The sequence below is a fragment of the Anas acuta genome, chromosome 4, assembly GCF_963932015.1.
Source record: "Anas acuta chromosome 4, bAnaAcu1.1, whole genome shotgun sequence".
In the NCBI taxonomy this organism is placed as follows: domain Eukaryota; kingdom Metazoa; phylum Chordata; class Aves; order Anseriformes; family Anatidae; genus Anas; species Anas acuta.
Window position 1 is genome coordinate 48,372,333 of NC_088982.1, and position 16,069 is coordinate 48,388,401.

General features: G+C 41.2%; 1 protein-coding gene across 10 annotated transcripts in view; it reads right to left on the bottom strand.

Annotated features, from left to right (window-relative positions):
• Positions 1-1,132: 1,132 nt before the first annotated feature.
• NPY1R (neuropeptide Y receptor Y1) overlaps positions 1,133-16,069 on the bottom strand; it is a 51,684-nt gene continuing 36,747 nt past the window's right edge. For all 10 annotated transcript variants that reach the window (XM_068681150.1, XM_068681148.1, XM_068681145.1 and 7 more), the window contains 3 exons: positions 10,663-13,824; positions 7,344-8,167; positions 1,133-7,221 (listed from right to left, as the gene is read on the bottom strand). In XM_068681150.1, coding sequence (XP_068537251.1) covers positions 6,763-7,221; positions 7,344-8,090 — 1,206 coding nt within the window. In that variant the 5' untranslated portion in view covers positions 8,091-8,167; positions 10,663-13,824 and the 3' untranslated portion in view covers positions 1,133-6,762. The remainder of the gene's footprint in view (positions 7,222-7,343; positions 8,168-10,662; positions 13,825-16,069) is intronic.

The window sequence follows — 16,069 nt, forward strand, 5'->3', positions numbered from 1 at the left end:
TCCACTTTTTTATGGCCTGCTGCCCTCTCTAGGAAATAGATGTTCAGACATTTTCTGCTCCTCAGTGTCACTTGAAACAAGGACTTTACCTGAAGCTTGCTTGCTGAAGTCAACAGGAGGCTTTCCATTAACCTTGCAGTGCTACAAGGCAGGCTTTAAGGCTCTTATTTTAGCACCTGCCTAATTATAAGCACATGAACATTGTAACTGTGCCAACATGACCACCCCTGTGCCCAAAATCATAATAAATCAAGACCCAAGCGAAGAGCCTCAAACATTGCAGTCATAATAATAATGGGGCAAAAAAATCAGAAAAGATATTCCAGTCTAATCTATTAAATCTATTAAATGTACAGCATTTACTAGTCTTAAAGAAAAAGAAGTGAACACTCTTGCTTATATATCCAAATACATTACAGACAATGAGAAGCTTGCAGGCAATCGTGAAGGCCATAAGTAAGGAGACAAGTTACGTTACCCGGTGTTTCCTAGTAACTAGCTGTCTCTAGAGGCTGGTCACCAACAGGGAACACTAGATACATGGACTCAGCTGACATTTAAATTATGTGAATTAAAACTGCAGCCCCCTCCCCTCCCTTAAAAAAAAAGGGTGAATAACAGCATGCAACAAATTCATTTTTTACTTTTCCACCCCCTGAAACATCATCACATTGCCAGTCACATTCCTGCAAATCCTGCATAGCCTTTCACCCATATGCTCAAGCACACATAGAATAAGATCTTGCAAGAACATCTTTTCACAGAGGGCTTTTATTAAGAAACAATATAAATAGCATAATAAAAATGACATAGCTTGTGGGGAAAAAAAAAAAAAAAAAAAAGATTGCAGAGTGAAAAACAGCAGCACAATATCAGTATGAACATAAACCAAGAAAGACAAGGAGAGCTTTGATCAGGTTACTTCTCCTGCCATAAACAAATGTTCTCCATTTTGTGCAGAAGTGAAGGAAAATGGACCCATGTGCTGTGGGTGGGTGCGATGAAAAGCTGTTCTTTTTTGATTGTGCCAAAAACATTTTGTTTCCTTCATCTAAAAAAAAAGATCTAGATTAATCTAAGATGAAGAAATTTAAAATACATTTTCAGAGTCATTTGTAAAGCTCCATATCCCTTTGTTTTTGTAGACAGAGGCGGAGAACCTAGTAATCTTACATGATCTTTTGACCACTATTTTGCCTTAAAAACATTTACATATCCATCTATTAACTCTGAATATAAATATATGTTTGAGTCTACCTTTGAATCTTTTTTGTATATATCTGAGAGAATGCATCAAGGCTTCATCTAGACCTGTTGATTTTTTACTCTTTTCTAAACTATTTCCTTGTATATCTGAAAGTTAGTGTAATTTTTTTGCAAGTTATTTAACTGTGGGAGCCTCCTCAGTGCAGTTTTCTCAAAAACCTCTGCCTCTGGTGCAAGTTTCTCGTGACAAAGCCTAATCTATGTTGGGAAACCAGATCACCAACCCAGATCTTTGGGAACCATGAGACAGAACTCAGTGCCGTCAGCTTTGCTGTAATGAGCAGGATATCCTATATGGACATAATTCCAACCTACACAGGCTTTGCAAATTATGGAATTATATGGAGTACAAATTATGAGAAATTTGCCTACAAGAAACTTGCTAAAATAATTTTAGTGGAAAAAAATGTTTTAAACTTAGTTTATGCTTGAAGCAATGTCCTTCACCATTTGCTTGGCACTTTACGTATGCTTGGGCACTTTATGAAACCAGAGCACAAATTCCTGGGACTTCCTCAGAAAGCACCTTCTAAGGGTGTGAGGTATGAGCTGGCATGAGGAATACCATGGAGCGTGGAGGAAGGGAGGCAATATTCACTAGTCTCATGTTGGTCCTGGAAGCTGTCTGTCCCTCAGCTGTTTGTATGGGTAACAGAGAGAGAGACATTTTGGTAGCGGCATAGCACCGGTTAGAGCAGATGTGTCTGCTCTTGAGTTGCCACTGAAGGAGGTTAGGAAAACTACCATCCTCCAGCTAAAGCTAGTCTTTGTGAATGCTCTCCTTAATCTTAAAAATATCATCTTCAATGAGACCATTAGCACGGTTTAGCATGGGCAGAAATACTGTATAAGAGTGATTTTGCGCCACAGGCAAATTCAAGTATAAGAGACTAAAGCTGGTCATATGTTTTCACTCTCTTAGGTGTAATCCTCAAACATTTGATATTCTCCAAAACATGAATAGAAGACAATAATTTATTTTCACATCAACAGTAGTAACAACTCAGGGAGGCAAATACCACATTTTAAATAACATAGGAATTAAGACAACATGGTAGAGCCTGGATACGTATACATCCTTCAGCTGAAGTTTGTCAGCAAATCTTATTGTTTAGTTATAGTTATTATTTCTCCACTCTTTCTCCGCAACTGAACCAGTTAAACCTGTTGCAGACAGAAGCATTATTTAAGTTCACTCTTACTACTGTAATTTATGCTTTAAAAATAAAAAAAAAAAATACAATTTCCTTAATGTCTTCCTTCTCTATGTATTGATTAAATCCCTTAATGAAGAATCTAGGAAGAGTTGAACCAAAGCCTTAAATTGAAGTATTGACAGGCACTGGACTACAGAAAGAAAAAAAAAAAAAAGGAAAAAAAAAAGAGAGAGAGAAAAATTGCCAAGAAAAACCATATGCCACTAATTTATTTCTGTAATAATCTGAAATCCAAAAAAGAATGTGAATGCCAACAGTTCACTGTTATTCAGTAGAGTGCTTAGGCAAATGATTACCTTTAAGCGAATTCTCCAGTTTCACTGATCTCAGTACATTCACCTAAAGTCAGAATCAGAATTAGATGAACAGGGCTGGATTTAAACGTATGCTGATTTGCAGTCTGAGTATAAATCAGTATCAAATTTTGCCTTAAAGAGACATTAATAATAGCTGGTACAGTATTGCAAGACAGCAGAGTCAGGAAAAATGAACCCTTAGCCCTCCACACCTTCATCAGACATGAAATGCAGTCAGAATCAGCTCAAGTGACCTGAGGGTCCAGTCACATTAATTCCTTTTCTTGGTTTAGAACTGATTTTTAAAAGAGGTGGGAGGAAAAAAAAAAATAGGGACAGGGACTGATTTTTCACATCCGTCTTTTTCCTAGCCCACCAAAAGCAGATATTAATGTCAATTATTCACCTCTTCCTATTGCTTTTTTTTTTAATTAAAAAAAAAATGAACATATGAAAGCTGTGGATTACTGTACATAGTGACAATGACATGCACAAGAGATATATTGGAAAAAAGGGAGTATGGGAATACAGCAGTGTTTATTAGGAATGACATACACAATGCTGGTGTGTTATGATTATGCAGAAGACTCAAATGTCTGTGGCAGACAAAAGGGAAGTGTAAGATGATAAAATAACAGGCAAATGAAGCAGATATTAATGTTTATTAAACAGTTACATTTGTCATTTAAGGCTGTAGATTTGCCATGAAATGTATTGCACAAAAATAGTGAGATACATTATAGATCCCTCACCATTAAGTTTTTCTGTCAGTAAAATTTTTCTACCAGTCTGAAAGAAAAAGAGAGATCTTCAGGTTTTGGGGACAGGACTCAGTATGTGCTGAAGTGTGGAGAGTTGGACAAAACAGCACATGAAAGGAAAAAATACCAAACCGTAATGACTGAGAAACGTGAAGCCCAACAGCTCACCCTATAACGAAATTTAATAGAGGATGAGAAGCCATGCTGGAGATCTGAAAGTGAGAAAGAGGATTTGTGTTGTAGCCAGGTGTCAGTAGGAGAAAGTCTCCAGTGGCTTTTGAGGACTCTGGTGTCGTCATACAACCAAAGACAAAAATACTGCTCTCAGTAGATGTCATCTACACCCTGCAGATGTCAGGTCAGCACCTCAGAGAGACTACTTTTATCTTTGTCCTCATAAAAACTTCTTCTGAATAGTGATGACTTTGCTTCTGAAATTCTGCAAATGCCTTTTCCTGCTGAGACTGTCTGCACAGTGCCCACGGCCTGTGCTATTCGGGTGACCATGCATGGACTGCGTCTTTCACAGCGCCTCAGGAAGGCAGAGTGCTTCTTGCAGGGCCGTGAGGAAGCATGGAAAAGAGGCCTGATCCTAGGACAGCAGTGCAGCTGAAAAATGGCTTCTGAGCTGAGCACGGACCAGCCAAAGGCATGCTTGAACTTGCACATGCTGGCACAGCCTCAGCTTGTTTATCGGGCACGGGAAAGTTAAAAAAAATTAAAACTAAACACACTCTCAGGAGATATAAAATGAGATGGTATCAGACGAGCGCTATGATTTGAGACCATACCTCAAGCAGGAGGAAGGTTGACACAGGGGTAATTGTGCTGCTATCCCACTGCAGGCCTGTAAATCTCAGGACACACCACTTCTAGGTCTCTGTACACCAGCACTCTAAAGTCATGCCAACACCTACCCCGTGCAAGCATCTTCTTCAGCCCAATCAAACGTTTCCAACCAACTAGCTGATAACTTTCTCAAATTGTTCTGTTGTCTTCTCCCACCGGTTTGGAAGAAAGCGATACCCACCCCCCACCCCGATAGGTATAACAATAATAAAAAAAATGCACGGTGATTTTTTTTTTTCCCCAATAAGGAAAACCTACTGTGACGTTCTTAATAGAAACACATAGCTGGTTTTCTGAATTGTATCTCTTTGTGAAAATACACACCCCTTTGCATAAGAAAATGACTATAAAATGACAGGGGAATAATTTCAGGAGCCTCTTGTCAAATTATCAGCAACACACTCCACAGAAAACCACATAGAAAAGGGAAATCTCATAAAATACAAAAGGGCAAAACTCTGAAAGAAAGTTCTGTCTTATAATTCATTTTATACATTCCCTCTCTGTTTTCAACTACAGAAGCCTCCTTTTTTAATTAAATTATCTGTCAGTAAAGAAATACATGGAATTATAATACACAAGAACACATTGCTACTTCAATATTCTACACTATTTATAAGACTGCACAAGGCACGGTTTTTGACTTTTAAATACTGGCAAACCAAATAATTTTCATTTCTTAGGCATTTATCCATGTCAAATTTAGAACATATTAAATTCACCATCACATCCTGGGATCTTTTTGTTCAGAGACATATCAGATCTGAGTCCCATTTATGCTACATTTACATTTATATCCATTTTAAAGACCCTCTTCTCTGCCAGAATGGTTTAAAATGACCTTGCTAAATAAAAATAGGGACTAAATTGTATTTTAAAAAGCTGATTACTCAAAAAGGCATTGATTATATTGCAAAGTGCACTGTATGATGCAGAACCTCAGCTGACTGAAATTGTTATAGTTTCATGTACAGCAGTCAAGTTATGCAGGTTTCCCTCAGCTGGGGATCTAGTCACATATATTTTGTGTAATTAGAGGTTATATATTTTAAGCAATAACACACAGAGCTCTATTGTGTACATCTGGCAAATATTTCTGCACTTCAGTCAACTGTGGAAACTGAGTTCAGAAGCTAAACATACCGATTGCAACCATACTATGTCCTCCTTTTAAATTTTGCAGATTTTGATTAAGCCATCCATCATCTTGGAGAAAATCCAGGCTTATAACGTTGCATTTGAACACAGAACATTATGAGGCTATACATTATTTATATAGATCAGCACTAATTATTATGAAAAGATTCAGGTAGCTAGAGCCATATATATATATATATTTAATCCTGGATTTTTAATATCACCTGCGAGGATGGAATTGCACCTTGTACAGAAAGCAAACATTCCCATCTCCCTTCAGATTTCTGACATATACAGGACATAAGGAGACTTTCAGGGTTCATAAGCTTGGGACTGACAGGAAATTTCATCCCAGCCTTCTGGAGACAGCAGATGAAAATGCAGTTGGCTTTTTTGTTGTGTTGTTTTTTTTATTTTTATTTTTTACTTTTTTAATTAAAAAGCCCACATTATTAAAGTCAGCCATAATCATTTGGGATTAAAGACTCATTTGTGCTTTCATTTGCTGTGGTGAAAATCAGAATTATCCCATTGTGCTCTGTAGAGTTACTCTAGGTTTTTATTCTTGTAAATGAGAACAGAATTTCTCTCCTAATCCTGTCTTTGAACCTCAGTGATTACAGCCCAAATTGCCCCTGTGAATGAAACAAATGCATGTCCCCATTTACCATATTCTACAGGTTTCTCAGAATCATTTTCTGCATGCCTCTACTGATTTTATAGGATTTTAGCATTGATCAAAAGCCAGATTAAAAAAAAATAAATAAATAAAAGAACAACTCTTCAGATCAAAAAGTCCTAATTTCAAGCTGGGATGGGTGTCCTCTGTAGTGACAGTCTCCCTGTGGCTCATGTAATTTTATAATTTCTAATTATCTTAGATGGACACTCCCAAAAACTACTTCCTTAAATAAAAATCAATAAATATATCTTTGAGCTAAAATGCGTAACTGTACAAAGAAAACAGAACAAAAGACAGCTGATGAAAACCACAGGTAGTAGCAGGTTCAACTACATCATATAATAAGATTCAGATATAACTGCTGTGAACATTAAAGCAGCAAAAGGGGCAAAAATGCACAGCGTATAATTTCAGAGCGACAACAATCCCAGTTCCTTGGAAAAAGAAGAAAAGCATTACCCATTTTGCACTTGTTACATAGTTGTGCTTGTCCTTGGACATATTTCACCTGTGATCACGCTTTCAGAGGTTTGGTGTAGAATTATGACTTTTTTCTATATTTTGTCATCATCATCACTATTTATTTTTTTAAATGCGACTGGGCTTGCCTGCTTTAGAGAGGTTTTTGAAACATCTGTGTGCATGGTGGACATGGCTATGGTCTCATAATCCTCCTCACGGGAGCGGAAGTGGCAGAAGTGGAATAAAAACTGCAGGTCCCTCTGGAAGTTCTTGTTGAGAAACCCATAGAAGATGGGGTTCACACAGGTGGAGATCATGGCGGTGAGGTGGCAGATGAGGAACAAGAGGTTGTGGCTGCAGGTAGCAACGGGCAGAATTTCATGGTTCCAATCAAACACAATATTGAAGATGGTCAGAGGCAGCCAGCAAACGGCAAAGGCAACCACTATTGAGATCAGCATAATGTTGATCCTTTTGGTTTCAGAGGATCTGTATTTATTGTCTCTCATCTTGTCCATCATGTTGTTCCTTTTTTTTAATCGTATGTATATCTGCAGGAAATTCAACAAAGAGAAACATATGGGATAATTTAACCTACAGCTGTAATCTTTGTAAGGATAAACAAACATCAGACAAAAAGAAGGACATATCACAGAGGGGGGGTCTCTCTTACCTTTAAGTAGCAAATAAATATAAAACAAAGTGGTCCAAAGTACTGAATCACCAATAGAGTTGTGGTGTAAGAAAGCCGGGCAGTGTCCAAGGGGAAGAGGTCCAAACACACATATTTGTCCTTATATTCATCAAACGTTATGTTTCTGAAGGGTTCGTCTGTTAGCACATGGTAGATCAGGAAAGGCAAGGAGGAAGCCGTGGCTAAAATCCATATGGCAGCAATCCCCATGTAGGCATGCCTGTTGTTCGGCCTCCAGCCTCGGGGGTTGATGATCAGCTGGTGGCGCTCAATGGCAATGAGGACTAGAGAAAAGACCGAGACGGTGATTGAGGCACATTGCACGAAGGGGTTCAATTTGCACATGGCCTCCCCAAAAATCCAGTGGTCCATTAAGGTATACACAAAGGTAAAGGGAAGACACATGATGGTCACTAGAAGATCAGAAAAGGACAGGTTGACAATGAGGATGTTAGTAACATTGCGCATTTCCTTTTGTTTTAAAATAATGACAATCAGGGCCAGATTCCCAGAGACTCCCAGAATTATCACAGTCCCATAAGCCAAGGCCAAGGTGAAGACCATGGCCAAAGGCACGTGGCAATCTTCATCCTCAAACTGTAAGATCTGCGAGTTCTTCTCCGAAAAATTCAGGTAGCTGGAACTATTTCCCAGGGAGCCGAGAACTGAAGCATTCATGTTGTTCCCAACTTGCCGTATAATATTCCCAGCTGCCACAGGTCTCATCCAAACCTCTCACGGTGTTTGAAAAGTGCCCATCAGCCTGTGAGGAGACCCTTGGTGCCACATCTCTCTCACAGGACCTGGTGGGGAAAAGGAGGACCAGTCACCCCCCCGGCATATAGGCTGCCCCAGCATCCGAAAACCCCAGGGTGACCCCCACCCCCAGCTGCCACCATCCTGAGCCCCATAGCACCACTTCTCCGTGGGGCCATGGAGAGGAACAGGGAGGTCCCTGAGGTGGGCGGTAGTCACAGCCTCCTGTCCTAAGCAGGATCGGGGCAGAGGGCCAGGGAAAGAAAGGAGGCAAGTCAAAATGTGAGTCTGCCATCTGGGACCACAGCCCTTCCCAATACTGCCTCGCTAGCACAAGTTACATGAAATAAGAAGGTGAGAATCAACTTCAGTCTTACAGCAGCATAACCTGTGTTTGATGTTTTAGGTCTCCTTCTTACAAGTTTTATTTGTGAAGACCTGCTTCCTCAGGCTGCTCTAAGTGCAATTATACCCAGCCACAGCATAACAGGGGGGAAAACCACACCTGAGGGGTGGAAAAATCATGACACAAACTGCTGCATTCTTTTTCACCTAATGCATACAGTGGATGCTGAGTGGACAGGCGCCCACAGCAGCATTGGCACTGAGTCAAAGGCAAATCAGGAGCTCTGAACACCTTAATCTCAGCTAGCAGGATTGCACAGTGAAGGAAGAACAATACAAAATGAAAGGAAAAAAAAAGAAAAGCCAGCAAAAAATAAGCACTGCAGAGCACACATCCGTGCAATATAAATAGGCATGGATAAATAAGCACTGCTTTGCAAGGCCTCCAATATTAAAATCAGAGAAACTTGGGTGTATGTGTTCAGGAGGAAAAAAAAAAAAAAAAAAAGAAATAACCTTACACACCTCTACTCCAACTCACTGTTAACAGCAACCACCCTGAATCTGGAAGTTTGCCTCTGCCCCCTTCCCCATAAGCTAAATTTGTTGCTCATGTAACCCTAGGTTATGGTAACGAAAAGAAAGTGATGCCACTTAAAATTCACGCAAGTGGGTTCTAAACCCAGCTCCATATGGCACTTGTCACAAAAGCTGCAAAAACATAACACACTGAACTGTACTTCATTAAAAGTTACCCAGAATGGGTGTGTTTGGGTCCTAAATGATATCTGGTATAAATCCTGGTGCCATCTAAGTCCCCTCTACCTGTTCCGAGTGGCAGACACCCTTTCAGCCAGCCCCGTGCTGGGCTTGCAGCTCTAGCTTCTCCTGAGGGTCAGCAAAAAGATGACCCTGCCATCATGATGTCTTGTCATCGGTGCCCCAGGCTTACTACCTCAGACGGCTTTGCAGGCTGTCTCTAATCACCACATGGCTTTGTGGAACCCTGACAGGCAACGCAGCCTGCCTCCGAGTGACATCTTACTGACAGAGTTAACATCAGTGGCTTCAGAGGAACGGCATCTCTGCCTGAGGTTTGGTTACTCTGATTTGCAAGCTACCTAGGCATGCACCTGAGCATTATTTCTCAGACCTGATGCCTCTGCTAACTAAATTTACCAGGTCTCCCTGTCCCACATAGTCTGCTTGAGGGCCCAATAAAGAAAAAGCCTCCCACAGGGCTTCCTGAAGCGTTGCTTCAGCCAGAGCCTGAGGTAGGTGCTCTAACCAAAGGACAAGCATGCAGGTGATGTGGAGTCAGAACTCCTTAATTTCCAACAGGTATGATTTTACCCCAGCCTGAAAATCAACATCTGGATTTAATTATTCCCCTGCCACCTGTACTGTGCAAGGTGGACGGTCCAGCCTGGGACACGATGGGACAAATGGCAGAAGCAGGACAGGTGAGGGAACAAGTAGAGAACTGGCCAGATTTTCTCACCAGCTCATTGCACTCAGCACAGGGGCAGGCCTTGGTTCCAGGCTCTTGTTTCTAATGCTCCTTAGCCAATCTTTGCTCTCACTTATTTATTAAATAACAAATTCAAACCCAGAAAATGCCACTGCTCCTCACCTTGCCGCTCCCCACAGCTGAGACCCAGCCTAGGACCACGGCCGGGAAACAGCTCACAAACACAGCCCTGGCAGCAAGGAGTCCTCCATCCCTCCCTGTCCACCTCTCCCAAAGGGACCAGACAGCAGGAAGGGTGAAGTTGCCTCTCCTGGCCCACTGTGCTGTCCCCTGTCTCCCACTCCGCTGGCTCCCCGACTAGCAGGGACTTTCCTCCCCATCCCAGCAGCTGACATGGGCCGGGGGCAGCCCACAGCTCTGCAGATCCCTCTGGGTGGCTGCACAGTCTCCCCCACTCCACACACCCCTCCGACTCTCCCGAAGGATTTTAGTCAAAAGTTTGGCACCAACGGATGGAAAGGGTGAAATAAGGTGGTGTGAGTCGACCAGCAGCAGGCTGCAAAAACTCCTGGAACTCTTTGAAAGAAAGGACTAAATGCTGTCAGCCCAAGCCCATGGTCCACCCAGCCAGGTCCCACCTGGCACCTGGGGCTTTGTCACCTGCACCTAGCAGAGCCAGCACCACCAGCCCAAGCAGCACCGGGAGCAACCCCAGGGGAAACTCACCTTGCAGCTCTCTGCCTGCCTTTGGTCTTCTCTAGGGCTGTCTGAGGAGCAGGGAGAGGGGAAGGATCCTGTGGTATTCCTCCAGCTGAGATCCCAAAGCTGGGTGAGGAAGACTGGAGACTCCCCCTTAAAGCCGAACTCCACCTTATCCCAGCATCACATGATGGATGGTGCTCTGCTGAGCGGATCCTGGAAATCTCACTGCAAGCACATCACCTTTAAATTACACATCTGGGGGTGGGTTGCCTAGTAATTCCGAAATAAATGCAATTAAATATTGAAACAAAAGAGGAGGGGAAAGAGCTCAGCGAAAAGCTCAGGGAGAGAGACAGTTTCCAGTTGCTGCCTGGCAGTTTCAGCGTTTTGTTTGCAAGTTATTGCCACCTCGTGGCCAAAGCTAGGACGGAACGGGAAGCTTTTTGGGGAAAGGGAGCTAGGAGCCGGCTTTAGGTCCGAAGAGCAACTTCACAAAGTTTGTAAACCAGCACAGCCAGCTCCTGGTCTTCATTTTGCACGAAGGGAGATGGATGGATTGAGAAGAACTGTCAAGTTGCCACCATTGCTATTTTATTTATTTTTTTTTCTTCCAGTTAGATGCAATATAAAACTCTTCTAAAACCCAAATGTCAACGTTTCAAACTTCATGAAAATTCAGCTGTTGCTCTGGCCCTCTTGCAGGGCCATTCATCCCAGCCATGGGGTTCATATGCAGCAGGGGGATATCCAAAGGGGCTGGAAGGAAAATGGGACCCTGGCAGCAGAGAGCAAAGCTCCTTGGTGGATGCAGGGCTGGAAAGTCAGCGGCTACAGCTTTGGCCAGCTCTGCTGCTGCTTTTACAAACTGCAGTTTCCATCAACCAGACTTTTATACGCAGCTGGCTTGAATAGCTCTGCAAACTATCAGCAGCTGTAGGAGTCTAGTTTACTGCTTATGGGGCAACTTCATAAAAAGAAAATAATGATTTTATTCGCCATTCGCTCTTTTGATGATCGTGAAATACATGGCTCTCACGCACAAGAGGCACTTCTGCAGAAGATCTATTTTAATATGCATTAAAAAATAAAAAGCAAAAAAGTCAACCAACCACCATCAACAACAAACAAGAACAACAGGGAGTTTGGAAGCTAGTACAGAAGTCGGAGAAAAGGTACCCAGATCGACTCAGGTTTATTGAACTGCACCTGAAAAATGTCTCCCTGCAGGCTGTATTAGGATTTTGCAACTCATGTAAAACAGAAGTGCCCTAACTCTTCCAAGGATCCAGATTAATTTTTCAAGTGCGAGGAGTTACAGTTACAATACCTCTGTTATAGGACAATGCTCTGTTATGTTGTGGATAGCTCTCAAGCAAGTATCTGTGTTAATTATTGCTAAGAAAAAATAGTTACATGCAATAAATGATTGTAACATGTTTTGCAGAATAAGCCTCATGGGAAGGTTTGTTCGTGTTCTTCCTGTATTTACAGGCATTCAGCTCAGCTGCATCTAACCTGCAGCCCTCAACGTGAGGAAGGAAAGTGCAGGCATACCTCAGGGCTGCTCTGAACGTAGCTGTAAATTAGCTTTGCTTGACTCTGCTGACATTTACCACCAGCAGCCAGGAGATAAGTGCAGGCCTCTCGAGAACTTCGGTTATGTGTGGATCGTTAGCATGCACCAGAATCCGTCTGAGCAGAGCAAAGGTGGATGTGCTTAGGCAGAAAACCCAAAAAAACTAAACTAGTGATGAGGATCCCATAAAAAACATATTTAATCCTAAACTGGTAACAGTTTAGGACACGTACAAACGAGGACACTCATTGTTATGGGTGTGGAACAATCCAAGGTATTACTGATTGCCCTGCAGTCTCCTGCTTGGGGAGGAGCAGGTAGAAGACTTAAGAGTGAAGGAATGAAATTAAGTCTGGGAGGAAGGGAGAATGGGGAAGGTTTCTGTAGTTTTGACTTTATTTCCCAGTATATTACTCTACTTCTAATTGGTAATAAATTAAATTAATCTTCACCAAGCCAAGTCTGTCCAAGTCTGTTTTGCCCATGATGGTAATTGATAAGTGATGTCCCCGTCTTTATCTCAGCCCATGACCTTTTCCATCTTGCTTTTTCTCCTTCTGTCCTATGGAGAAAAAGGAGTAAGAGAATGGTGTGGTGGGGCCTGGTAAGGTAAACCCACCACACAGGCATTACATTTGGTGTCCTAGCAAAACCCAAACAGAGAAATGACATTGTGCCCACCAGAGAAAAGTTTCTGGCAGGTACGATCTTTTTTCCTCCATTTTGTCATTAATCATGAGAATCTCCATTTCGTCAGTAAATGAAGTGATTCATAATGTTTTGTCATAGTGTTCAGTCGACACAAGAATTTCATACATCATATAAACATAGGAAGCAAGCCTCACAATATTTTTTTATACCATATAAAAATAATTATTACCTAAAAGAAGATAGACCTTACACGTCACAAACTCAGTGACCTGAACTCACAGTTATAGCAACAATCATTCATGGAGTTATTCATGCTGCAGGTGGGTGCTTGAAACAGAGCAGGGAAGCAATAGAAAGGGCTGTGTGAGTCTTCCAAATGTATATAGTATATGTGTATCTATCTATCTATATATATACGTACATGCTATAACAGTCTTACAACAGACCTCCTGCTCTGCCATACTTGCTTTCTGTGCTGTATGCTCACCTCAGAAGACTGAATCTGTAGGAACTATGCCAATCTTCTCCAAAGAATTTCACGTATATGGGAACAATAAAACACACTAATACATAATCACTCTAAAACACAGAAACATGCTCTTATCAAAGGTTTTTCATTAGATAGATATATAAAATGCATGTTGTGCACTAAAAGCTGCATAGCATCAGGTAAGTTCTGAAGGAAACTCTGGTTTTAGCAGTTCTCAGCCATTCTGTGCATCTTGTCTCAGCACGCAGCTGACTGTCTCCAACTGGAGCACCAAATTCACAAAGATGTCAAATAATTCCTCAGTAACTCTTATTCTATTGCCAATTGTTGTCAGGATGTGAGAACACTGGAGTAGCAAGATAGGCACCATGTAGGAGATTATCCTCTTCCTTGGAGCACATTATTTTAGTGCATCACAGGCACCCCAGGCTGGAGGACTGATGGTGCGTGTTTGTGTGAAGACGTGACACTGCAAAAAAGAAATACAATGAAAAGAAGACAATCATCTTAACTAAGGAAATAGAACAGCGTGAGTAAAAGAACACAGAATTTCTTTGAAGTAATAGGACAAAGAAAGGAACAAGACGTTTTGCAGAAACACATGGAAAAAACATGCCAAGAGATCAACCCATTAAAATGCTTTCTCACTGTAACTCTCAAATCCATAAAAAACATCATAAAACAAGGCTGTCACTTTCACTACAATGCATTGTCATGCGTTAAGCTAACACAATCCCTCTCTAAAACTTAATATCCACAGAGTAAAAGAACACCTTGAGAGTTGTTTGTGGTTTTTACTGTATATAAAACAAACTGAAGTTGCCACTATTTTGAGTGGAAACACTGATGGTTGGTGGTTGTTGCTTTTTGTATTATTTATTTATTTTTATTGCTTTTATTTCCTAGTAAGGAACTGCAGTACCACTGAAAAGCTTTCATTTCACGTTACACTATTCACAGATAAGGGAACTTGTGGTCCTTGGGGCAAAAGCCTGTCATCAATAGACTAAATAGACATTTTACTGTTGAATACAATAAGAACAGCAGCAAATTCTCTGGCTAAGAGCATGTTTATTCTGCAATGACTGCAACTGACACCAAACATAACAACACTTCACTTGAAGGCTGGTGTCACAAATGCAAAGAAGCTGTGTGAATAATTATGTGGTTAATCTCAACTGAGTGTCTTGCTGCTGCAGCTCCACTTCCAATAATAAGCTCAAACTAACTAGTATAAAGCTACCCCAAAAATATGCAATGCTACTGAAAGACAGCTTGAGATGTTACCTGGCTAAAATTCTAAGTCATGTTTTCTGCTATGGCCATCCCACTTTCTCTGCATTCAGGGACTGAACTCACGTACACTCAAACACAAGCTCCCACCTGCCTTCAAATGAAGCGGAAATAGGCCCTTGCATGATGATCCAGAAGTGGCATCAATATTCAATGCATACAACACCAGCCAACAAACGTGACAATGCCTGTTAGGCAACAAAAATGCTCGTCCTTAGAAGTATTTTACTAGCTAACTATCACATGTCTTGTCTCATTACAAAGACATCTCAAACATTGCAACCTTTTCAGCAGTCCATGGCTCACTGCCTTCACACCCAGCTGCTTTACACAAGGTAATAACCTGTGGAAGGGACAGGCCAAACATGTATCCCCAGAAGCAAAACACAGCCAGTATTTTTAATTGCATTTTTTACATGTGTGGGATGATCAGCTGTGTGGACACGTGAGGAAAATTTTAACCAACAAGAATGCATTATATGCATCTCATAAAATACCTCAAATTCTGCAGTAGTTACATCCTACTATTTTGGGTTGTCTTGTTGATGGATAGGGGCTCTATCAGTAGCAAACTTTAAAATAACATCAGACTGTGACTCATGGCGAGCTTCGATTGAGGGCGACAACTGCATGCTGTGGAATTTGGTTGTTCAGTGGCTTACAACTTGCTATTTCAGTGGCATTCATCGGTTCTCGCTGACTTCAGATAGAGCTTAGATTCTTCATTCTTTCACAGTTAGCCTTTAGAAGCTAAATTCTCAAATATATTGCGATAATACTCCCAAAAGAAAGATATCTTTGGGAATGAGGTTAGAAACATGCCACAGTTCATTTGTATTTCTATAACAGCAGAGTTCTGTCCTGCATTTTCTTTTGTGTCCTTCTGAATCAGAAATCTCATTTTTCTTCCCCAGCTCCTCCAGAGCAGCTATCTTTCATCGTCACTATCTCTCACTTCCTCAAGGACTCCTCCATGGTTTCAACAACCCCATGAAGGCTGGTTTCTAGGGAACTTGTGCTATTATCTGTTGCCAGTCCTCTAATGTCAGTACGTTTCCTATCTGTAGATCACCTATTTTATTATTCAGTAGTATTACTGGCAATTCAGAGGTTCACAACCACTGAAAAGGAAAAATATGCGAATGGTCTGAATAGTAATTGTCTCTCATGGACACAAATATTAGCAGTGAATTGTCCAAATACAGCTGAGAGGAAGAATCCGGTGTTATTTACAGGTCCAGGGCTAAAGGAGAAAAAATAAAATAAAATAATAATAATTAAAAAAAAAACACCTGCCAGTACATTATTGGTTGATGAACTCTCCTGAAATAAGATGGGTAGGATGCTTCGTTCTTATAGAAAATTGCTTTGAGGAACAAACCCTTTTCTTACTGACTGCTTTTACTAAGGAGCATGTAATT